This window comes from Xenopus tropicalis, chromosome 3 (genome assembly GCF_000004195.4).
Source record: "Xenopus tropicalis strain Nigerian chromosome 3, UCB_Xtro_10.0, whole genome shotgun sequence".
Lineage (NCBI taxonomy): Eukaryota > Metazoa > Chordata > Amphibia > Anura > Pipidae > Xenopus > Xenopus tropicalis.
Genome location: NC_030679.2, coordinates 115,907,805 through 115,933,122, shown reverse-complemented (window position 1 = coordinate 115,933,122; position 25,318 = coordinate 115,907,805). Strand labels below are relative to the sequence as shown.

Sequence of the window (25,318 nt, the reverse complement as noted above, 5' to 3'; positions counted from 1 at the left end):
GTTAGCAGTTGGAAATAGCCATTAAATGGTCACTAAGGTGTATAATTATATGCTGGGGGTGCTGTGCTATCCACAGTGGAGGAGGAGGAATATGGATTTAAGGGTGTGTCTTAATATGACATAATATAATTCTTTAACATATGAATGATGGGTGATATCCCTGCAGCGACCATTGTGATAAAGTGGGTGTGGTTTGAAATGGGGGAGTGGCCAAAACTGGCTTCCATTAGCGGCACTCCACCATGTATGCGAGAGAAATTCCGGCCCTCGGCACCGCAGAAGTTGGACAGCACTGTTTTAAACTATAAAAATGAAGACCAAAAAATAAAAAAAGATTAGGGCATTCTATAACAAACTAAAAGTTAATTTTAAGGTGAAAATTTTTTTTCTGATTTTTCAGTATTGACATGATGTACCAGTATATATATCACTTAAATTTGATAACTCTTTCAGAAACTGCAGTGGTCATTATATGTGTAGTCTTTGTGTAAAACGGTTACATATTTTTTATTTCTTTATTTCTTTTTTTGAAGGTCCATGCCATCCAGAGTGCGGTGACAGGGGGTGTGATGGGCCAACCGCTGAGCAGTGTCTTAACTGTGTTCACTATAGCCTTGGAAGTGTCAAAGCTGGCAGGTACTGTTGTAAATTCCACTGCCATTTCAGCATTACCTTAATTTAATGGATTTGAAAATTCTTATCTTTTTTTTGTTTTTGTTAAATTCTAAAAAGAAATCTTTCAGTCTAAAATTAGTAAATCCTATACAGGTATGGGACCTATTATCAGAATGCTTGGGACCTTGGGTTTCCAAAATGAGGGGTCTTTCCGTAATTTGGATCTCTATACTAAACTCTCTACTAAAAAAAATAATCATTTAATAAACCCAATAAGATTGGTTTGCCTCCAATAAGGATTAATTATAATTTAGTTGGGATCAGGTACAATGTACTGTTTTATTACAGAAAAAACAGAAATATGAATATATTTTATAAGATTAAGCCTATGGGAGATGACTTTCTGGTAATTCTGAGGTTTTTTTGGATAACAGGTTTCTGGATGACGGATCGTATACCTGTATCATAGGGATTAAAGGGCTCAAACTGCAGAAGGAGAAATACAGAGATGTTTACCCTTTAATATGAATTAGTAAAGGGGTGAAATATCTTCACTTGTGATAGTCCTATTCCTCTTATGAGAGCATCACAACTCTAGAATTGTATGCTATGAGATACCGGTCAGTGGTGTGGGAGACACTGGCTTATGTTCTGTTGAAATTTTGAACTGTTAATCAGTAGGAGCAGATAAGGTTTAACACAGATGCGGTGACATTGATTACCCTGTTCCCATTACTGTAATGTCATGTCTATTTTTGTTGTGGTGCAGGAGGTGTGTGAGTTCCTGTCCCTCAGGCTTCATGGCGGATGTGGCTGGCCGAAGATGCCGGCGATGTTTTAGAGGATGCGAGGCATGCATTGGGCGAGGCCATAACCAGTGCAGCTCCTGTAAGCGAGGTTTCTACCTCCAACTGGATAGTAGCTCCTGTGCCTTCTCCTGCCCACTAGGGACTTATGCAGATGAAAGTAAGGATGCCAGCCCTGGAATGGGATTGACTTCTCTCATCTTACTCAGGTTCTCTTCTTACCTTTCCCACTGCTCCTTTTCTGTGGCTTGTACTAATGAGTCCATTTCCCATGTTCCAAACAAAGAGGATTTCTTCCTGTGAACTCTATTTTAAAGCTGGGGCACTACTTATTCCTCTGCTACACAATTCATTTTATAGCTTTGCCAAAAGATTTAAGTTTTGGGATAAAGCTACCTTGTCGGAGTGATTATGATAGTTCCCAGTCATAAAAATAAACATACGAAGATACAGTTGTGCAAAATCTGAACCAAAATGCTTTTAGTAAGCTTTTGTAGAAAAACTTAAAGGGTCATTTACATCCACATGTACAATGTGAGTGCAATGTCCATGTTTTTTTTCCCCTCAATGCAGCATCTTGAACCAAAATTCCAGTGTCATGGCAGTCGCAGGGGGGGCATGGCACCCATGGCACCCATGCAATTGCAACTTATTTGGTAAACACAAATGCACATCCAATCCATTGTGTGGAAGTATGACTAGCGTGATATCTGATTCTGTAGGAGCAAGTGCTCTGCGCCTATTGACGCTGGGCATGGGAGAACTCTGCAACTACTGCCTGGTCAGGAGCAAGAGGTAGCTCCAGGGTTCCCCTGCGTCAATATACACAGCAGTGCTCAATTCAGAACAGAGGGCAGGAATGACTGAGTGCAACTATATGGAATTGCAAAGAGTGCATTTACACACCAGTATCTTTTAATGAATGGGGTTTATCCCTCACCTTGTACTTTAATTATTCTATACTTTGAATATATTGTGATACAGATATCCATGTCTGCCAAAGGGAATTGAAGGACAAGTAGGGTACCAGTTTGTCTTTAACCATTTACCTAACTGGCCTGCTGTAATTTGCTTCAAAGTGTCATCTTTCCTCTGGTCCAATAAACCTCTTGTGGCACCCTGTGCCATTTACCCTTGAGTTTCTCCTTTTTATTGTTTTGTTGTAAATATCTTTTTTTTTAATTAAGATCTAAAGAAATGCATCAGATGTCAACAAAACTGTAAGAAATGCTTTGGAAGCTCGGATAAATGCACTTTTTGCAAGGATGGGTTCAGGTGAGTCCTTTGTGTCCAACTTATTTAGCAACATTTAAGGAGCACTAGCAGGGATGGCAACAATGGATACTATGCAGTAAAATCCAGGTTCCGTTTGCTAAGCCACTGTTTATATTTTTGACCCTGTTGTAAAGGCTTTGACAAGATGTATGAAAGATCAAATGAGTTTAGTGCCATCAGTGCACCTAAGAGTAATGAGCTGATACTTATATGTAGCAAAGCATATGCTGCTGTCCTCTGATTAACATCCAAAAGAAAAAAAAAAACTTCAGCAAGTGTAAATGATGCTAGTCTGGTAACTTATCTTTCCCATTCATATACCATTTTCGTTAATGAATAATTAACGAAATAATTTACATTTTAATAGGGCAGTGAATAAGTGTGAGTAGCCTAGGAATTGGTACAGGCACCATTAACCCTTTTACTGCCAGCCATTTTGGTCAAAGCGGAACTTGTATTGCCAGACAGTTTTTGAACATTTTGCACTGTTTCACTTTAGGGGCCTTTCCTCGGGGGGACTTTTAGTTTACCAAGGAAAACAATATATTGTTTTTTTCAGAACAACCTAAGCTTTCAAAATATGGTAGAATTTTTGTGTAATTCCAATTCTGTAACAAGATATAGGCTTCTAAATGTCTAAAAATGCAAAAAAAATCAAATTTTCCATAATATAATCACACATACTAGAAACAAAAATTATTTTATGTACGAATATACAACTGATTTGGAAAGTCCCATGTCTCCTGAATGTGCCAATACCAAATATATATAGTTTTATGGAGATTTCTCACTTGTATAGGTCAAAAACTCCCAGCAGTACACTACCAAATTTCCAAAGCACTGCTCCAGAAAGCTGCATACTTTAGATTTCAAGGCCAAACATTTCACTAACAGAAGGTTCATCCCAGAAAATTGTACATTTTTGGAAAGAACAGATTCTGGGGAATACAGAATAGGCACAACTGTCTGTCTACTCCAAACTATCAAGTCGCAATGCTTTCCTAAAGTTATTGGTTTTTATCAAAATTTGTGATTTTTAAAAAAAATCACTTCAAAGCTTCCAGTCTATAGTATCTTATCTCCTACAGGTCATAAAGTAACCAAATAAAACACCCTAAATATGAACGCCAGGGGTCCACTGAACAGTTTGATGCCCAATATGTATAGGTTTACCTAAGTATGTGGCATGTAGGGGCCCCAATGTGAACATACCCCCATATGTACTGTCATTTTCTAGTCATTTCAGCTCCTGCAAAATCAACACATTTACATCATTATATGTGAGATAAAGCTACAAAAAAGTACGCTCACCCCAGAAAGTCATATATTTTTGGAAAGTACACATTCCCCCGAATCTAAAATGGGTACCCATGTCTTTCTACTCCAAAGTACCAAGCCGCACAGCTTTTCTAAAGTTAGCAATTTTGATGACATTTCCAAAAATCCCCTCAAAGCTTCCATTTTGCAGCATCTTATCTCCCACATAGCATTAGGTACCAAGATAAAACACCCTAAATATGAACACCAGGGGTCCACTGAACAGTTTGATGCCCAATATGTATAGGTTTACCTAAGTATGTGGCATGTAGGGGCCCCAATGTGAACATACCCCCATATGATCTATCATTTCAGCTCCTGCAAAATCAACACATTTACATCCTTTGTGGGATAATGCTACAAAAAAAGTACACTCACCCCAGAAAGCCATATATTTTTGGAAAGTACACATCCCCCCGAATCTATAATGGGTAAACATTTCTTCTTGCTTCAAAGTACCAAGCTGTAAAGCATTTATCTCACACAATTTCTTGCGTACACAGGCAAGTCACCACAAATAGGAACACCAGAGGTCTACTGAACAGTTTGATGCCCAATATGCATAGATATACCAAAGTCTGCGGTATGTACTGAACCCAAAATAAAAATAGCGCATAAGGATTTCTCGCCTGCCAACTCAGCTTTTGCACACAGAGCCCCCTGTCAGTGTATTATGTGCTGAAACTTCCCCTAACTATACAGTGACCCCCACAAAACCATATATTTTTGGAAAGTACACATTCTGACAAATCCAACAAGGGTAAAGAGTCCTTTCTACACCAAAGTACCAATCTGCAAAGCTTTCCTAAAGTTATTGGTTTTTATGACATTTCAGAAAATCGCCTAAAAATGTTGCAATTTGCCACATTTATCTCACACAATTTCTTGCGTACAAAGGCAAGTCACCCCAAATAGGAACACCAGAGGCCTACTGAACAGTTTGATGCCCAATATGCATAGATATACCATAATCTGAGTGTATAAAAGTAATAACAATATAATGTACTGTTGCAAAGTGGGATCAGAATTTGTATTGATTAAGATTCAAATATACAAATATACTTTGTATAAATGTGTGTCCTAAAGACGGCTTGAGTCTAAGCCAAAATGTTGAATTAAACACCATTTTTTTTTTTTGCTTCATACAAGTCCTGTGAGTGCAGTTTGTTTTTGCTTACTATATATTATATATATTACTGACGAAGGTTCTAGTAAAGAACCGAAATGTTGGACCAATAAATCTCACTTTATTGCATCCTACTATGGTCTGTTGTCCGTGAGAATCCTGTGAGTGCCGAAAATTTTTCCTTTATTCTATTATTACTGCTCGTGCACCCAGGTATCGCATTTGAATTTGGGTGTGCTCTCCATTCTGCAATTTTATATATATATAATAGTTCAGGTTTTTTTGTAGTTAAATGTTCATATATGTTTAACCATTGCCTACATTTATATAAAACAGGCATGGGCAACTGGTGAGACACTCCAGATATTAGTGGTTGCCGCTTCCTCCATCCTTTTCATTAAACGAGTACTAAAGCTTAACTAAAGGAGTAGAAATCTTGTACTTAATGCTTGGGGCTTCTGTGCCAGCCCAAGGCAACACAGCTCCTTAGCAATGAAGATCTGTGCCTCCAAAGATGCCCCATCTTCTTTTCTGCTGATTCACTGCACATGCTTTGTGCTGCTGTCACTTACTGAGCTTAGGGGCCAATGCTAATATTACAGTGTATATAGAATCAATTGATTATTAGTACACAGCAGCTTAAAATTATCATAAAAATGTAATAAGCCACCCTGTAGCCTCAGGCAAACCGAATTTTATGCTCGATCATTTGTGATGACCCCTGAGCATGTGCAGTGTCACAGACACTTCAAACCAGATCAAGATGGGGGGGGCTCCTGTGACTAATTTGAAGGCCCAGATCAATACAACTATAACTGAACTATGCTGACCCTTTAGGCTGGTGTAATAATAATACGTTTATGATATAAAATGTCATTTCTAGCCATATTCATTTTTAGGGTTTAGTTCTTCTTTAAGGGTTTTTAGAGCTGTAGTTAACATCTGTTAGGAACCCAGTTGGTTCGGAACAAGGCAACACTCTGAATGTCATTTAATTGAGCTACTGTTCTTTTAGTCTCTTAGGAAGCCTGTGCGTACCAGAATGTGAGCAAGGGACTTTCTACAATACAGTTCTAATGAAATGTGAAAAGTGCCATTCATCTTGTCATACATGCATGGGTAAGAGCAATATACTTTTTAGTGTCTATAAAAATATTGGCAATAGTACATAACTTATAGGAATGCAGTTTTTTGTTCTTAAAAATGCTCCGTAGATGAGCTTTATGTACTTTGAGGAAGATGTACTAGGAGCAGAAGGATGCTGCTGATGAAGAATAGAGTAACTTGGCAGAAAGCTGCATAAAGAACATAAATATTTAGCTCTGTTTGGTTTGTTTTCCCAACATGGGTCTTTGCAGATGATTCTGTGACGAATTCCTTGTAGCTAAAGCTCTGTGGCTTTGCCACACACACTGTTAGGAAAATAACTGGGTGGGCCTGTGGCATAATTTAGTGCTGGAATACCAGGGTGATTCTAATCAATTTCGTTGCCTTAAGGCAAGATGACAGCTTGAGGATGCCACTTCAGCTGCAGTCTGTCAAAACCATAGACTCATTCAGGAGAGGCATTATTTGTAGGAAATTTATTATGAGATGCTAATAAAGAAACTTCCATAGGAACTGTTGAGATGTCATAAAAATGTTAGCACTCCTTTGGGTATATATTGGGTTGGTTCCAGGTTGGATTGGTATGTAAACAATGTTAGATCTTAGGTTTATGATGCATTCCAAACATGGTTTTCTTCTAATCCTCTTGTTAAGGGTCTGGAAAGGAGCAGTGCACACAGTGTGCAAGAGACTTTCACTTACACGAGTGGCGGTGTGTCCCTGCCTGCAGCCCAGGCTTCTATTCTGAAGATGTTCCAGGGCTGCCCCACAAGGTGTGCAGACGGTAAGTTACCATTAAACAAACATCACATTATCAGCCACAATCATGTCAACTGCACTTACTGTACACTATTTGGCCAAAAGTATCCAGGCACACTGTGTAAAATGACATGTTCCAATTGGTTTCTGATAGCAATGTCGGGTCAAGGCTGTTGGGATTATGGATTTTTATGGGTAAGCAGCTGCACACATGTCCTACCAACACCAAGCACAAAGCCAAGAGTCTGCTGGATTGGTAGAAAGGATGCTGCCACTAAAGTCTGGAGCAATTGAAACGCATTCTGTGGAGTCGTGAATCACTATTAGAAAAACCCTACTTGTCTGAATGTATAATGCTGTTTCAGCACAGTAATGCCCCCATGCAGAAAGTAAAGTCCATAGGGAATGGACTAGCTGAGAAGGGAGTAAAAGGACTTAACCCATCTCTACAGAGCATTGAGATCAACCCAACTATACACGTTAAAGAATTCTGGTGTTGCTCCTAGCAGCCAATGCAGATGCTTTGCTTTGGTTTTCTAAGTGTGAAAATCTAATTGCTGATTGGTTGCCCTGGGCAACATCACCGGTAATGCTTCACTCCACTTTTTACATAACATCATAAATATACCCCTAAGAGATGAGTTCATAGAAAGCAAAAAGAAGTGGGGCTTCACACTTGACAATGAAGTAACTAAAAACTGCAGTTTAGCTGCTTGTAATAGAGAAGCAAAATAAATCTGCATGCAGGGAGAAAGGTATGTTATTGTGGGGGCTGTTTGGAGTAATTTTAGGGGAGTTTAAAATAAACGGCTAACTTATCGTATAAATTAAAATCACAGAGGTAATGGCCTTCGTTAACCCCCTCTAAATACATCTAATATCATGGGCTAATAATTGTGTTTATGCCATAAGATCTGTAATTCTTAGTTTTAGGTGACAAGCTATTGGTTTTTAATGTTTCTCCTTTGTAATAGCTGTGGTAATAACTGGCTCTGACTTTTAGGTGTGAGGATAACTGCGTAAGCTGTGAGGCAAGTGGAAGGAACTGTGTGAGGTGCAGAGAAGGCTTTAGCCTACTTAGTGGATCTTGTGTCTCTAATAACACTTGTAACAATGGTAAGTTTGTGCCTTTTAAATAAAGTATACACACATTTAAAAACTTTTGTTACTATTAACCCTTGAAGCTCTGCATTAGTATCTGATTTTTAATTCTTCACAGCCACTCTTGAGGAAATGGAGCTCTCAACTATAACAGTGTTGCCATATGACTTGGCATTTTATTGTTTCATAGAAGTCACCTAGAATAGGCTGTAAGGAAACATACGTGTGCATCAGCAGTGAAACTAGAGAGAATATTTTATATCTGAGGATTTCTGTCAAAAACCATCCCACAGTTACTGCATGACTCACAACAGACACAAATACTGTATATGGCCACTGCTTGTCCTTGCCATGGGGTCATCCGGATAAAGGGATCTTTCTGTCATTTGGATCACCATATCCTAAGTCTACTAAAGAATCATTTAAACATTAAATATACCCAATAGGATTGTTTTGCATCCAATACTGATGAATTATATCTTTGTTACAGTACAAGGTACTGTTTTATTATTACAGAGAAAAATGAAATTAATTATAAAAATGAGGAGTCTATGGAAGATGGCCTTCCCGTAACTTGGAACTTTCTGGATAGCAGGTTTCCGGATAACTGGTCTTTCACCTGTTCAACATGACATAATTACACTTGATCCGTTTATCTTACAGGAGAAGGAAAGTCAATTTTGGCATTTTACTGCCAATAGATTTGCCACATTACTGCCACCTAAAACACTATATTTATTCTGCAGAAAGCTTTATCATACCTGAGTAAAGAGCCCTAGAAGCTTTCTCTGTTTAAGATTGCAGCTGCCATGTTAAGTAGCTTCCTGCTTGCAGCTCTAGCTCAGATCACACATTCCTAAGGGTGGGGGGAGTGAGTTTTATGAATTCTAATGGGAGGGGGGAGCAGGAGAGAGCTGCACAGACTCTGGCTCTGGGAATAAAGATACCCTAAGAACATGTTTACAAAAAAGGAGACAAGAAATCCTGTGTTTCTTTTGATAGAGGATAGTACAGCTTTTCTGTGAGTGCTTCTGGCTGCATTTACATAGACCTTTCTGATAAAACTTACTTAGCTTTTACTTTTCCTTCTCCTTTAAAGGGGTAGTTTACCTTTAAATTAACTTTTAATGTGATGTAGAAAATCTGAGATAATGTGCAATTGGTCTTCATTTTTTATGGTTTTTCCGTTATTTAGCTTTTTGTTCAGCAGCTCTCATTTAGTACTTTAGCAGCTATCTGGTATCTAGGGTGTTTTGTAACCTAGCAACCAGTCAGTGGTTTAAATGAGACATGGGAATATGAATAGAAGAGGGCCTGCATAGAAAGATAAGTAATAAAAAGTAACTAATAATAACTAATAATAAAATTGTAGCCTTACAGGGCAATAGTTTTTGGCTGTTGGAGTCAGTGACTCCCATTTAAAAGCTGGATAGAGGCAGAAAAGAGGCAAATAATTCAAAAACTATATAAGGAAAAATTAACTGAAAGCCAATTGCATACTAAAAGTGAACGTAAATGTGAACAACCCCCTTACAGGTATTTCCTGAACAAATTGGCCAGTAGCAGTAATATGAAAACATAAAAAAGCATGTTATAAAGGCATAGTGGTCAGAATAAATATTAAATATTTCCACAGCAGCCAGTTTCTTGAAGATTTATAGCCGGAAATGTCAGTTTCTTGTCATGGTGAATTGAGGCCTTGGATTATCATTGCAGAGTATATGTTTGTGAAGGAATCCAGGCAATATATTTGATATAGTCAAGTGGGAAGAAGTAAAACAGATGTGTTTTGGAAATGGACAATTTGAGTTTTTTTTCACATTAGACCAAGACTTTACTAACGCTAGATTTCTCTCCTGGGGCAGCTGACGAGATGTTCTGTGAGATGGTGAAGTCAAGCAAACTCTGCGAGCGGAAGCTCTTCATCCAGTTTTGCTGCAGAACTTGTCTCCTAGCTGGATGACCCTATCCACCACGACTCTACCCACCATAGACTGCTTGCAGCTCTCTACTTTGGGTGGCTGGTCTCAACATCTGATAAGCCCAGAATGTACTACGAGCCCCACTCTATTTACAACGGTGCAAAGTTTGACTCACACTGTCGGTGCCAGACGTATTTCTAGTTATGAACAAACTCTTCATCTTAATTTTAAGTTTGTGTATGTTACGTCTTTGCTTTCTTTAGCACCATTTTGTCTCCTATGACTAAATATGTCAGGACAGGCTTGGAATGATTTCATTCTAAAGAAAGTATCAGAATATAATGCCATTTCACCAATTTCTTCTAGAACCCACTGCATTGGCCTTCAGGCTGCCATCAAATGACAGATGTCCATGGACAATCCTTTCATTTCTGTTCTAGTGGGTAAAGAACACTTTGAAGGGGACCCATCCTGCTGGGGACTGGGAAAGCCTTGAATATCTTCCTATACAAGAGCTTAATATACAATCCTAGACATGAATATTGGTATGTGGCCAAATGCTTCAAGGGGTTAATCACAGAGCCAACTCTACACTTGGATCCATTCTCTCTTAAACAGGGCTGATCACAGTAAATTATAAGCTTAGCAGCTCCTATATACAGCACATAGTTTAAACCTTCATTCACTATTTAAGTAGCCACTAACAGAGACTTTATTCAGAGCACTTGCTTTTTATATAAGGAAATGCACAGTAAGGCACACTTCACCTATCACACGTAGAACATTCTAAAGACAGGGTGTTTTTTTTAAAGCTGATATCATCTCTACATAGAGGAGAGAAAGTATTCTAAGAAATCACATATTGTTTTTTGATATTTAAATGCCGTCACTTTCTTGGCCAATGGGAAGCACTCTAGGATCCATGCTTAATTGCCTGCAATCCATTAAAGAGTTTTTGTTTGATTGCACCTGCAGGAACTGGAAAGTGCAGCACAGATACATATAATTATACACATTTACACCATTTGGGAATACAATGCTTTGGTAATAGATATATATTTTTTTGCCTAAAAAAACGCCTTTTATTTAACATCTGTTCCTGTTGTCGTACACAAAGTTACAAACCGTATGCTGGAACAGAGAGCACAGCTGCATCTCAAACGTAGCTAGGTTTAACCCAGATCTAATAATAACTTGTAGAGAAATAGGGGATGGATTTGTGTTGTATAATAACCTGTAGTGGGAAATGGGGGCTGGATCTGAGTGGTATAATAACCTGTATTGGGAAATGGGGGCTGGATCTGAGTGGTATAATAACCTGTATTGGGAAATGGGGGCTGGATCTAAGGGGTATAATAACCTCTAGTGGAAAATAGGGGCTGGATCTAAGGGGTATAATAACCTGTAGTGGAAAATAGGGGCTGGATCTAAGGGGTATAATAACCTGTAGTGGAAAATAGGGGCTGGATCTGATTGATGCAAAGTGCAATCGTTTCTATTACAATTAACAAATTAGCACTGTATGTTTGAGAATGTTTGGTTTTAAAAAATGTGGCCTAGCAACCATATGTATGATATGTACAGTTTTACTTTATAAAGGTAAGTTTATCCGAATGTTCTATCCTGCCTATAATCTGCTGGGTGCAAGGGTGTCCTACCGGAATGAATACCTAATGATATTCAGACCTTAAATATCCCCCTTTGTTTTGTACATTCAAACTCTGGTTCTTGTTTTACATCACATATTTGCCAGTAGCCATTTCTCTGCAGTCCTGCAGCCAGCCTAGGCAGTGAAAAAGAGGTTCATCTTCTGTTTTAATGTTGTGATTTAACTTACGCAGCACTTTTTTTTCTTAACTTATAAGATCATTGTGTTTTATTATTTTCATAAATGCCATTTTGTATACCATGTATTTTTGTCTTGTGTTTATAGTGGATATCCTCTGGAGAACAGGATGGAGAATACAGCACGTTGAAAAACACTGTAGATATAACTGTATCTTGGGGCAACTGTGGCCCCTTTGCGCCAAAGAAAAAGCGGTTGACTTTGTTGTCCTTTAGACTGCAGCTCAATTCCATGCTTCGTAACGCTGCTTTTACTATATCATTTTAAATTGACTTAGGCACATTGAAAATATATTTTATTGGCTGAATCCCCTTTGAGTTATTACTGCCACTATGCGGTGCAGCATATACATCAGTCCTGATACATGTGTTCATAACATAATGTTGCAGTAGTCAGTTAATGACTGTTCTGTCATTAACAAAGAATCACAGTAGTGCCCAAGGCATGGTGGGAAACAGAGTTTGGGCTGAGGCACAGCTGACTAATGCCTCTAGTTTCAATGGTAGATTTAATCAGGGCCAGCAGTGCAGAAAATAATAAAATACATTTACAAGTACATTTACATGCTGTTATGGTTGGTTACACCCAACCGATGTGACAGGTTTCAGTTTACAGGCAGGTTCATTGAGAGACAAAGGTGGGTTTAAAGGGGAGCTCCACCCAAACACATCTTAAGATTTTTGAAAAGTAAACCTAATTCTAAGCAACTTTGCAATATACATCAATTAAAAAGATATGCAGCCTTTTCATAATGTTTAATGTAATAATATGGTTTGGAACAGTTACCTAAGCCTGACCCCCTGCTGATCTGGCTGACTGCTTTGGGACTCAAAGAAAAGCAAGCAAATTGTAGTACTGTCCTCAGCCTGCATCCTCCAAATCCCACAATTCCCTGCACACTAGATGTCAATAAGGAAAGGAACATCACAGTGTGATGCATTGTGGGTTGTGTAGTTCCTGCATGCTGTCTCTAAGATGTGGAGTTGTTACAATTAGTACCATCAATGTTTTAGTCCTTCCTCCCCTGCCAGGATTTCAGCATATAAAAATGGTATTTATTCATACTATTTAAAGGAACAGATTACAAAGATAGGTATATTAGAGGTTTCTGTTTTGTGTGGGGCTTTGGAAGCTGAAGTTCCCCTTTAAATATCTCATGCAAATTTTTTCTCAAAGTAATATGTACACTATTTCACATTAATGTTGTATTTATCAACAGAGAACTCATCGGAAAGGGCTATTCTTTAGTTACTCTACCTTTATAACTGTAGGTTTAAATGTGTTTTTAATAACCTGTCCCTTAGTTTGACTAGTATGTATGTGGGTAAAGGGGAGTTGGCACCAGGATTGCAGTAATGGAGGCAGCTGAGTCTGTATCTGCTGGGGGTGAGACTAGAATTGCCCCACCGATGGTCTTGGCTGGAAAGGAATTTTTAGAATGTTATTGCCAAATAATAATGAGGTTTTAAGTTTATGCTATAATATCAGGTTATATAGGGAAAACAAAAAAATCAAGAAGAATGTTGGTTCTTCCCAACTAAACGAGTATGTAGATTAGGGGAGGAGGTGTTCACTGTTCAGTTGAAGGCTGGAAATGCACGTTAATGCTGTCTACACTCTATGGCCAAAACTATATTGACACCCTTTTAATACTAGACTTGGCTATTTGAGCCACACACGAGATTGCTGACACAGGAGCCCCTACATCTTACACTGACATTCTTGGCATTCTGGGCTTCCTGGTTTGTGGCAATAGTTTGGGGATGGCTCCTCCCTTTTCAGCTGAATAAAACTGTGCACAAAGCCAGCTCCATACAGAGATGGGATTGGAAGAACCTGAATGGCCCACACAGAGCCCTCATGGCATGCTAATGAAAGCCAAGCCTGATCCCCAAGCCTGAGTATAAATGGAAGCAAATGTTCCAATTGATGTATTAGAAAAGAGAAAGGATCAACCTTATATTAATACCACATATTTTGGCAATATAGAGTTGTAACTATATACTTTGTATTCTGTAAAAGTATACATTTCAACTAGGCCATAGCTTACTAAGCACCCTTCTCTGCGAAGTGCCTTCTTCCCGTTCACTTGTGCTGGTAGCTGAGTATTTGCCCATCTTAATTGTTTTACAGCAATGCCTGCCTGCAGGGAAGGGCATTTTCATTGTTGTGCTGATACTGACATAAAAAAAAACTACTCTTTAAAATACGAATGTATATTAAAAGTACCCTATAGGTCATGTTGATCATTTTTCACTGATAGAGCTGCTTTTGTAAAGAGGTATTATTTTAAGTCCATAAACCTGACTGTTTTACAACCTAACTGTCACATTCTCAGCCTGTCAGTTATAGCTTCTAATGCTATCAAACTCCTACTGCACAAATATGGCCGCCCCCTCATAGAGGAACATGGGGCATTAGATAGGTAATGTAAAAGCATTGGGCAAATGTACTTATGTACATTAAATGGGTATATAAAAATAACTGAGAGAAGAGAAAAAGAGGGCCCTCCAGTTAGCAATTAAATGAGAAGGAATCAGCAGGAAGCTGACTCAGTCTTACAAACTGAGCATGTATGGGAACTTTCTTTACAGAGCTCAGTGGGTTTTTTTTCCTATGAGGCTTCTGATCATCTGAACAGGAGAAATATGGGGAGACTTAAGGGCACTATTGAGACAACTAAAGGTATGTCTGCAGCTTGAGATTAACTCTTTACTAGCCTTTCCTTCTCCTTTAAGACATAATGGGCAGAGTCATTTGACTTCCCCAAGCCCTTTATCAAGCCATACTCTATCAAGTCCATCATGCAGCACTCAGCCAGGACCACAAAAAGGTAACTACTTGTCACAGGTACATCAGAGCTAAGTTCAACAAGGACCACAACTTGGTCTCACCATGCAGTGGCATCTCAGGTAGAATTATCACAACTGTCTCCAGTGCCATCACGTATCAGTGTGTTTGATATCCAGCATCCAGGACTTACTGTTCCAAAAAACACACTCCCAGGGGTCTCTGAGGAACGTGTCTGCTGACAGTGATCTGACTTCTGCAAAGCCGGGAGTGAAAAAATACCTTTTTGAGATTTTACAAAATGAAAAGGGGGGGGAGAAGTTTTTATAATGGAAACTTGACAGGATTGTAGTTTTAGTGTCTGACTGTGATTCTGGTTTAATAAAGTATACACAGAATGAGATTCCCAGTGCCTATCTATAAATGAGTATACATATTTAGAAAGTTCTATGAGGGCTAAACTCCACAAGCAGATTTCTTGGATAGCGTCAGACTGACAAAATGCATGCGACAAATCGGATGTAGTTGTGTGTCAAAATAAAATGGAACTAATATAAAAATTGGATGCGTAAACTACATTTAATTTTTTCCTGTCTGATGCAATGCTGCCCTCTACTGGTCCTGTTTGGCTATAGATGTCATTTTTAAAAGGGAAGTGTTTTTTGGGCATAAAAAACTGAAAGGAAAACTATACCCCCAAACAATGTAGGTCCCTATAAAAATATATTGTCTAAACAAGCTCATATGTAAAACCCTGCTTCATCTAAATACACCAATTTCATAAAAATATACTTTTTTAGTAGTATGTGCTATTGGGTAATCCTTAATAGAAAATTGCCATATTTAATAAGTCACTGAACATAAAATAAACTGTCTGTCGGTTAAGTATTCCTTCTGGGGGTATCGTTTTCCTTTGAGTATTAGCAATATCATCATATTTTGAGTCCCTACAGGTTTCTATTTGGTTAACTGTAAAAGCGTTTTATCTCATCGCAATTTTTCTTTTAAAGCTAGCAGCAAAAAGATGTTTCAATGTGTGAATTCTTTGGACCCATACACACACATACAAGGATAGGGTTAAAATGGCTGAATGTGTGACATGGGACTGAAGCAGACAATGAGCTCTGCATAAGGGCAAACAGGAGACCTGAAAATGAGCCTTTACCTAAAATTTTATTTTGCTTGGGTACCTTAAACCATCTTTAAAGAGATATGGAAAAGAAAAAGGTTTTAGAAGCAGAGAGAACCTTGTCACCATTTCAGTAAAATGCAGCATTGATACATAAGGTGACGGCAGTGCAAGATGGGGCAAATGACCCTTTTCCCACACAGCTCCAATCTGCCCCCACATTTCCTAAGAACATTCACTCCCACCTTCATCCTACCACCTTATACTATAAGTAGGTACCAATGGACGCCATTTATTGAATGAAATACATTAGACATTCCTTCATTTGTGCCATGGTATATTAAATAAATACCATATATAAAAAGTTGTGAAAACTAAATATGGAAAACATTCCATCGGTTTGGCATGGTTGCTACATTAGCATTTCCTGGTCGGGCACTAGCATGCTAGGCCAAACTCTGATCATCTGATCATTTGGCCCCAGAGTAATGATTTTATCATAAGAGGGTCTTGTGCAAATATGGGTGCAAACTGAAGCAAATCCAGGCTCTTTCTTCCATCTTATTTTTTAAATTTGGCAAAAGCCACACACAAGCAACATGATCCAATTCAGCCCCTTCATAAAGGCTAATACCAAACCCCATACATCTGTCTCCTCTGAGAAGTTTCTTTGCATTACCCATGTATAGGCTGCTAACTGCATTCACTTGGCTTAGCCTCCTACTGCGGCTCTTTTACCAACACTTAAGCATTGGTATATCAGTGCATTATTACTAACCAGTACAATTCCAGTCATTCCCATTCAGTCTCTGACCTGCTGCAGACCAAGGCTAATCACTGGTTGCTATTAGTAACTGTGCAGAGAAAACTTTGCTTGGGTTGGTAATTATGTCCTTACTGACTTAGCAGGTCCTGATTCACCCATTTCTTAATGAAACAACAGTAGCTAATAGTGTAGCTTCCACTGATTTAGATTTCCCTCAATCACCTTTTGGGCTCTGGCACACGGGGAGATTAGTCGCCCGCGACCGCGTTGGCTTGTTGATGCAGTCCCCGGACCTATATCCGCCGCAATAATTCAATCGTTTGGCCCCAGGGTAAGGCACCTTGTGTATGGGCACCTTAAGGGCTCTGGCACACGGGGAGATTAGTCGCCCGCGGCAAAACTCCCTGTTCGCGGGCGACTAATCTCCCCGAGTTGCCTTCCCCTGCCATCCCATCGGCGATAATGTAAGTCGCCGGTGGGATGGCAGACGCGGCGGGGCGATTTCGGCAAATCGCTGAAAAAGACTCGCAAGGCTTTTTCGGCGATTTGCACGAAATTGCGCCGCCGCGTCTGCCATCTTGCCGGCGACTAATCTCCCCGTGTGCCAGAGCCCTAAGGGTGAAGATACAGGGAGCTACTTAGTAGCAGCTACTTGTCACGGCTACTAATCACCAGAAAATCCCCTGCCATAGACAGTACTGAGAATTGCCTCTGCTAAAACACACGTAGAGACAATTATCAGTAAATGATCAGCTTTGTCTGTTTTAGTAGCCATGACAAGTAGCTTCTACTAGTAGCTCCGTGTGTATTCTTCCAAGGTTTTCTTATTCTTCGCTTCTTCTAGCTGTCGCCACAAGCTTTGCGCTCGATTATTCTTTACTCATGTACTTTCCCCTGTCTCTTGTACAGCGTCACAGGTACATGAGGCAGCGCTAGGCTCCGCCCCTTTTCAAAGCGGCTTGCTGATTGGCCAGTAGAGCGCCTAGCCATAGCGGAAGTGACTCTCTAGTGGACTTCCTGTCGTGTGGTGCCGCGCGTTGGCTTTGGCTCTGGCTTGCAGCTTTCCCGGGCATCATGGTGAAACTCACGGCTGATTTGATTGAGCAGGCTGCGCAGTACACTAACGCGGTGCGGGACCGAGAGCTGGACCTCAGGGGTGAGCGGCGGCCTCTCCCGGCCTCATTGGGAGACTCTCGGCTGCCAGTTGTTCTCATTTCCAGGGCCAGTCCGCCAATCTGCACTCACTCTCCATTGTATTCTGCGTTTGTTTGTTTGTTTGAGCTTATAGTTATTTCCCTAACATCCGGCCGTTAGTTTGGGATTTAGACTGGATCGCAGTGTAATGAATTAGGGAAAACAACTCAGTGTGTGTATGGTTAAATAGTCCGGGGTATTGGCTTCCCAAAAGTGCTGGGGGGGGGGGGTTATATTTTTTTTGGCAAGTGTGTGTGTGATTGGTGTGTTGGTTCTATATGAGATATATGTATACACACACACACTTACCATTGCGGTAGGATCTAGTATTCCTTATGTACAGTGGCAGCAGGCACAGAAGCATTAGAGCTTTATGCACTTATATTCTTTTAGTGGGGAGAATATCTTTGAGTTCCCTGCTGTATTGTATCAGTCATGTCAACCAAATATTATGAGTATGGAGCCCCTACAATACTTGGACGCCTGCTCCAGCTCCCCCCTATTACACTATATGGAACTTATTTGAATGTGGCTGAAGAATCCATAATATTTAGGCATAGTTGTAACACTGTGTGGGTAACAGCTGTGTGTGTCGTGGTTAATATTCAGTCCTTTTATAGGTTTTGTATGTAAAGAAATCCTTCTGGGGCTGGGGAGGGCAGTTGTTGCTTGGAGTTGTAGTTTTACTACAGCTGGGGTGAGCATGTCTTATAAAATTATTAGTATTAAGAAATAACATAAATGTTGTCGTTTGAGGAGATTCCTTGCAGAGTGGGCATATGCCTTGGCCATTTGTAAGGCTACCACTTTTACAATAGGTTTAAATTGGTGCATAGACAAAACAGAAGTGATTTGTTTGCTAACCTTGACCTGCAGCTTAAGGGTAGGTAACTGACCCCAGTAAAATAAAAACCCACTATTGCTTTGTGAGGCTGTGTAGCTGGGGCTATGTTCTGATAGGCTTTTGCCCTTTAGCCAAACACAACATTGCCTGACCCTAAGCCCAGTGACACTGACAAAGCTGCTCCTTGTTGGAGACTGACTCAGTAAGTGGTGGGCAGTTGGGAGGCAGGGAGGGCATCTGCACTAGAAAACCTTTTGATATAAGTAGCAGGGGAATGAGGCACATTCATGTTCAAACCTGGATTGTGTTACTACCCCAGTTGCTTGTTTTGGGAGCAAATGGAAACTACAGATATTGGCAAAGTCATAGAGGATGTTTGCAGAGACACTGTGTATACTTCTTTGCTCTCAGCCACACACACATATATCCAGTGGCAGTATTATCAACTCTCAGTTCATATGTAAATGTTATCTCTGATTCTCTCACACAGGCTACAAAATCCCAGTGATTGAGAATCTTGGGGCAACACTAGACCAGTTTGATACAATTGATTGTTCAGATAATGAGATTAGAAAACTGGATGGATTTCCTTTATTGAAAAGACTTAAGACCCTCCTACTAAACAATAACAGAATATGGTAAGTTTGGTGCTTTATTATAGCTATATATGCTACTGGTTCTTACACTGTCATTGCTATCTGTGTATATGATACTTTTTTGACATGTATTCAGAATCTGAATCTGAATGCACTTCATTTCAAAATAAAGGCTTTTTTTTTTTATAACAGACAGTAAAGGAAAGGGTGTATTGAACTTTTGGCTCTCAATAAAAGCACCTTAGCAGCCAAAAGTATGCTATAACCCTAAAGCAGCAAACTGTTTGCCACTGTGTTCACTCACATTAGCGTTTGGGTTGGTTGCTGCACACACTGCATTAATCACTGGTGTAGGAAGAAAATAAATACCTCGGTAACACATAAGCATATCCTTATTCCTTCTGGGTGAACTGACTTTAAGATTTGTTACATAACACCAAGAAAAGGCAAACCAAGTATGATCATTTTGTTTGAATGAATTTTCCTCAAAAGATCCATCATGTCTCCATGTAGTCTATAGACTTGCTATGCCCACTAATCAGTCTCGAAGGGTTCATCAGCCTATCGGACCTTAAATCCACAGCTCCTTCTTGCTCCTAAGAGCAAATGATGACTGGGTGAATGTAACAGATTACTCAAGAGTAGCTTTTGAAATGGCTGGTTCCAATCACCAACAAAATGTATATGTTACAAAGCCCCATGAATCATCAGCATATCTTATTTTTAGCTAGTACGCATCTGGGGAGACCATAATAAGGAGCAATAACATCAGCATTAAAAGCAAAATTCCATTCCTACTTGAATGCAGCCAAACCACATGTATAAACAGAGAGTGCAAGTCCTTCTCATTATGGAGTGGATCTCTTAGGACCGGCAGCCAGCATTATTTTATAAAGGGTTGAATTGAATGATTATAGGCCTTTGTAAAAGTTAAATAAGTAACCCTGTGAGCTGCAGACTTGATTTATTCACTGGATTTTTAAAAAAATAAAACTGACTGGTGCCTTTTATGGTTAAAAAACATATTTATTCTCATTAATGACAAGTAGAGGTAATAAGAGTCCTGCATAAAACCCTCAAAGCACCCCAGCATGGCCTGTACTCTGTTTAGCACTGCACTTTCTCAAAGTGTTAGATGCATTTTAACATTAGTATCAGTGACATTGGTAGGGAAGCACTTCTCTGGGAGCAGAGACCCATTTATGTACCATGGGCTGAATTGTGCAGTTCCTAGTTGTTTTTATGTAAAAGATTATGTTGTAATGCTAAAGCAAACATGCTGATTGTTATATAACTGGGCTGGAAACTCTCAGGCAGAGATCTCTTTGCTGTTTGGCCTCATTTTATTTAACATGTTTGTATGTTCCCATTCTGGCTCTTAGGGCTGCCATTAAGGGACATATTTGGGTCTCGTGCTAGCACAGTCTGTGTAAGGGGGCTCTGCTATTCTACCTGCATATACTGTGTGGGATCCATTAGCACAACGTATTGGGATATAATAAATATGGCCCATACCCTTTTTGTAAATGCTGGTGAAAGATATTTTCTGCAAAAATAAATGTAAGCTTTTTTTTGTAATGCTTGGTGTTAATTACATTTTTCCCCACAGCCGTATTGGGGAAGGTATAGAACATGCTTTACCTAATTTAACGGAATTGATTCTCACAAACAACAGTATTACAGAGCTGGTAAGTACTACATTTTGCATCTTTATTTGGAGCACTTTACAATGCACCTTGTTCTTTCATATTTGAAAGAGCCCCTAAATGTATAATGACCCATTTTATATTGCACAATGCTCTTTTCCTGCCTGTTGGTGATTTACATTCATACAAGTGGAAAACACACGCATTTCTGAGCAGGCAAATATCCCTTTTTTCCCAAGCGATCCCCCCCCCCCCCCCCCCCATGCCATAGGCAGCATTTTCCTTTTATTTGAAGGCATTGCCGCTAAAGTTCCCAGAAACATCATTACCACATATCCTTTTAAACCAAATGACATTTTCTGTTCCCTGGTTTCTCAGTAATCCTTTGCCAGGGTAACAAGCTGTAGTGTTATTTTTTAGATTAATGCTCTTGTCTAGGTACACTTTCAGTTTCTTATGATCGTGTGCCTGCAATCACTGCAGTAACTGAAAATTATTGATTATACATTTATATATCTTTAGGGTGACCTCGACAATCTGTCACCTTGCAAACACCTCACATACATCAGGTGAGTGATCTGTGTGCTTGTTATTTCTATTTTGTTTGACACTCACACGGTTATTACATGAACTGCAGATTATTTTGTAGTCTATATTGTCCTGTGGTTTTTAGATCTTGTGGTCGTTTTAGTTTTAGCTCAATATAAGGAGTGGTGGGTTTTTGTACAATGATCTCTTTATCACCAGGCCTCCATATTGTGTGCATCCCTTTTTAGATGTGAATTAGTTTAATGTTCCTTATCTATAGTGGCGTAAGTGGATGTTACTGGGCTCCAAAAAAATTGCTAACTTGCCCAGTTCTACCAAGATATATTGAAATTTCTCATTAATTAGGGTCTTATTGGGCACTCTACACTCCGTGGCTCCCCTGCAACCCTGCTGGCTCTGTAGTTACTCCCCAGCTTCTATAAGTCAGTGTATGGGTTAGCAGTTTGTATGTTTCTGGGATGACTTTTGTTCTTCAGTTGCATAGAAAGCACCATGGGAAAATAAACTTATTATTAAGGTCGCTTATAGATGAAGCCATCTCCACGAGAACTGGTTTACTGTATGTTTGGCCTATTTAGGATTTCCTATTTTTTCCCTGCAGCCTTTTGAGAAACCCTGTGACAAACAAGCGACATTACAGAATGTATGTGATCTACAAAATCCCCCAGGTTCGGGTCCTGGATTTCGAGAAAGTAAAGCAGTCGGTATGTTACTGGGAAATCGCACTTTCTAGTCTCTGGAGCAAAAACTAAATTTTAGCTCTTTATTTTATTTGATAATGATACACTCACGAGCGGTACAATATTTTGACTGCTTGCAGCTGAGCATGTCTATTTTCAAGTGTCCCTGTTGAGTCTTCCAATCCTATGGTAGCTGCTGTGGCATATTACTGTGCAGGGGTGTAAAGAGTATGACACTGTTCCCCTGAACTAGGAAGACTACTGTGCACTCAGTCCCATTGCATTTGCTCTTATTCTCCCTTAACTCTGTATATGGTATCGCTTCAGGAGCGAGAGGAGGCAGCGAATATGTTCAAGGGCAAGCGTGGTGCACAGCTTGCAAAGGATATTGCCAAGAGATCAAAAACGTAAGATACGAATTTTCATCTGTAAAATGGAACTCTCCTTCACAAGCACCTTGTACCGGGGTGGGGCTGATATGGTAAGGGATTCTCATAAGCTTAATATGGGTCAATATGCACCTGAGAAAGTCAGCTGTTAAAGGGGCATTAACATCAAAATAAAGTCTGTCGATTTATGTAGCCTGAATAATATAGCATGATGCAGTGTGTTTAGGCAATTATAAATAGTCACCAAAACACCTGCAATCTCCCAGTAGTCAAAATGTGCCTGGTTTGTGGAACCACAATAGTAACATTGCATGTTCTATATAGCTGCAGTAAAACGGAGACATTTTGCTGAATGTATCATATTTTATTATTGCTGGGGCTTGGTCATCTAGCCTTGGCTAACAACCAGCGATGTAGGTTTTGGATTATTGCACCGATACACCATCAGCGCAGCTGCTCCCATTGTCTAAGGGGAAATAATGCTGCAGCTTTCCATAAAGACCACATGTGCCTTTAAGCAAGAGCATATTTCCTGCAATTTATACTCTGAAGATATTTTTTTTATAAACTGCAACTTTACTTGATGGTATTATCCCCTTACTGGCAGACATGTGCAACATGTAAATGGGAAGGGTTGTGTGAGACAACTAAAAGTATTATACCCTCATTATATTATGATTTGTGCTATAAGCAAAGAACACGATGGGTGCAAAGTGTTTGTGAAGGTGAATTTCTCTGTATCAGTTGTTAACTAAGATGAGATACTACACTGGTCTTTAATCCCTTTCATGTGAAAGAGAAGCACAAAGATTTGATGAAATAGAAGCACTAATGTAGTCCCTTTATGTGCTTAAGATTTGTTCCAGGTGCTGGTTTGCCAACAGAAAAGAAGAAAGCTGGGCCCTCGCCAGGTGATGTTGAAGCCATTAAGGTACAGTAAAGCCTGGTGTTTAATAAGGGTCCTTGTTGGTTATCAGTTGTTAGGGGAAGTGTACTATTACATATATATATACAACTTGCAGCCATCTTTCTGTTAACTACAGCTTACCAGCATGGTGGCACTGACGGTTGTTGTCCAGCACTAACTTGAGGGCCATATGCTGGTCCATTACTATTGTCGCTGGTGACAAATTTATATAGGCTTGGCAATTAATGACCATGGTGTATGGGGAGGGGGGTTGGACCATTTTTGCCTGTCACATATTCCAGCACCTAAAAAAAAAATGCAACATTAAAGGATATGTCAACCCCAAAAATAACTTTTTTGCCTAATTAAAGAAAACAACTTTCCGATGTGAATTTATTGAACATTTTTAGTGCTTTAAAAGTTATTAGTAAATGTAATTGCTACAGAAAGCAGCATATGCTGAACTCCTGGTTACTTTTTAAACAATGTTGCAGAGGTCAGTCTCCTCCAGCGAGACAGGTCTGTCAGTCTGCTGCCTGTGTTACATTGTATCAAGAGTCAGAGCCACCAGGCTAGTAGCAATTATATATACATATAAGGCAAAAACCATTGGAAATTTGTAAGAAATGTGTATTGCAAAGTTGCATAGAATTATGTTTTAATTAGGCAAAAAATGTATATTTTAGGTTGACTTGTCCTTTAAGACTTTTGGTATGGGGTCATAGTACCAGCGGCTACAAACTCGATATAGAAATACCATGTTGTAACCTGTCTGGAATATTTAATATAGTATAAAGCCTTATTCTGTTTTTTTAAAAGTTCAGTGCTCATTTTTCTGAGGTTATCCCACATGCCCTTATTGTAATACCCCCTCCTCATACAAAGTATGCTTTTGTGGGGAAGACCTAAGGACTATTATACAAGCTTTTTGTGAGCCCATTATAATAATGAAATGCTATGTGTTCTGCAGAATGCCATTGCTAATGCAACTACTCTAGCAGAGGTGGAGAGACTCAATGGTTTGTTGCAGTCTGGTCAGATACCTGGCAAAGATCATGTGTTGGGTAAGTTTGCGCCTAGTACTGCTGTCTTTTAACTTTCTATACTGCTATTCAAGTTCACTCTTTTTTTCTTAAGCAACAAATATCCTCCACAACCCCTTAGGCAGTGTTTGTTAGACTACAAAGCCAGCTTACAATTTTGGCTAGGGTAAATGCCGCTACAGCCACCCTGCAGGTACAGAACATGCTGATCAGTAGATGAACAAATAACATTTCAGTGACATAAGCAAAACATTTATTGGCTCAAAATTAAACAAACAATTCAAAAATAAGCAGTAAACATAATATACCAAACAATGGATAGGTGCATCCCAATGCCTCATGGTACCCACTCTCCTAACGCATTTCGCACCATTGGGTGCTTCATCAGAGGAGGTGATCAGTAGCCACTTCCTTTCCATTATACACAGTGGGGTAATTTATCAACACTGGGTAAATTTGCCTGTGGGTAGTAACCCATGGCCACCAATCAAATTGTTGTATTCATTGTTCTACCTGCAGCTGGCTCAAAAGAGCTAATCACTGATTGGTTACTATGGGATAGTGCCCGTGGGTAAATTTGCCCAGTGTTGATAAATGACCCCCCACTGCTGTGTTATAGGAGGGGGGGTTATAGGGTAGGGTTCAGTCCTATGGATAATGTACTGCTTAATTAACTGTCCAGTTAATGCAGAGGGATTATTCTCTTCATTCCACTCTCCTTATATTTTGTTACAGCAACGTCTGAGGAAGCTGAAGAAGAAATGGATGAAGATGTTGTTACAAATGGATCCTGAGCTGATGTTTCTGTGTTTCTAATGTGATTTTTTTTTTTTTTATCTTTTGAGATGATCATTGTAAATGTTCTCCTGTAAATGTAAATCCAATAAAATCGGTTTTGTATTTTACTTTAA

General features: G+C 39.4%; 2 protein-coding genes across 4 annotated transcripts in view; both read left to right on the top strand.

Moving 5' to 3' along the window:
* Window positions 1–11,939, top strand: part of pcsk6 (proprotein convertase subtilisin/kexin type 6) — a 235,080-nt gene extending 223,141 nt beyond the window's left edge. For all 3 annotated transcript variants that reach the window (XM_031899241.1, XM_018092475.2, XM_002939262.5), the window contains 7 exons: window positions 534–636; window positions 1,385–1,581; window positions 2,609–2,696; window positions 6,155–6,258; window positions 6,901–7,030; window positions 8,009–8,121; window positions 9,972–11,939. In XM_031899241.1, the coding sequence (XP_031755101.1) occupies window positions 534–636; window positions 1,385–1,581; window positions 2,609–2,696; window positions 6,155–6,258; window positions 6,901–7,030; window positions 8,009–8,121; window positions 9,972–10,069 (833 nt within the window). In that variant the 3' untranslated portion in view covers window positions 10,070–11,939. The remainder of the gene's footprint in view (window positions 1–533; window positions 637–1,384; window positions 1,582–2,608; window positions 2,697–6,154; window positions 6,259–6,900; window positions 7,031–8,008; window positions 8,122–9,971) is intronic.
* A 5,605-nt stretch (window positions 11,940–17,544) lies between these two features.
* On the top strand, window positions 17,545–25,318 carry snrpa1 (small nuclear ribonucleoprotein polypeptide A'). Its single transcript, XM_002939266.5, has 9 exons — window positions 17,545–17,715; window positions 19,088–19,235; window positions 20,803–20,881; window positions 21,362–21,408; window positions 21,990–22,092; window positions 22,396–22,475; window positions 23,313–23,388; window positions 24,335–24,428; window positions 25,143–25,318. Exons 1-9 carry the CDS (start codon window positions 17,634–17,636, stop codon window positions 25,199–25,201), a joined length of 768 nt encoding a protein of 255 aa, XP_002939312.2. The 5' UTR covers window positions 17,545–17,633; the 3' UTR covers window positions 25,202–25,318.

Excerpts from the sequence above, each read along its gene's own strand:
- snrpa1 (XM_002939266.5), top strand. The coding sequence starts at position 17,634 with ATGGTGAAACTCACGGCTGATTTGATTGAGCAGGCTGCGCAGTACACT. Across the intron at positions 19,236-20,802 it reads CTAAACAATAACAGAATATG|CCGTATTGGGGAAGGTATAG; the intron begins GTAAGTTTGGTG and ends TTTTCCCCACAG. Across the intron at positions 21,409-21,989 it reads AAACACCTCACATACATCAG|CCTTTTGAGAAACCCTGTGA; the intron begins GTGAGTGATCTG and ends TTTTCCCTGCAG.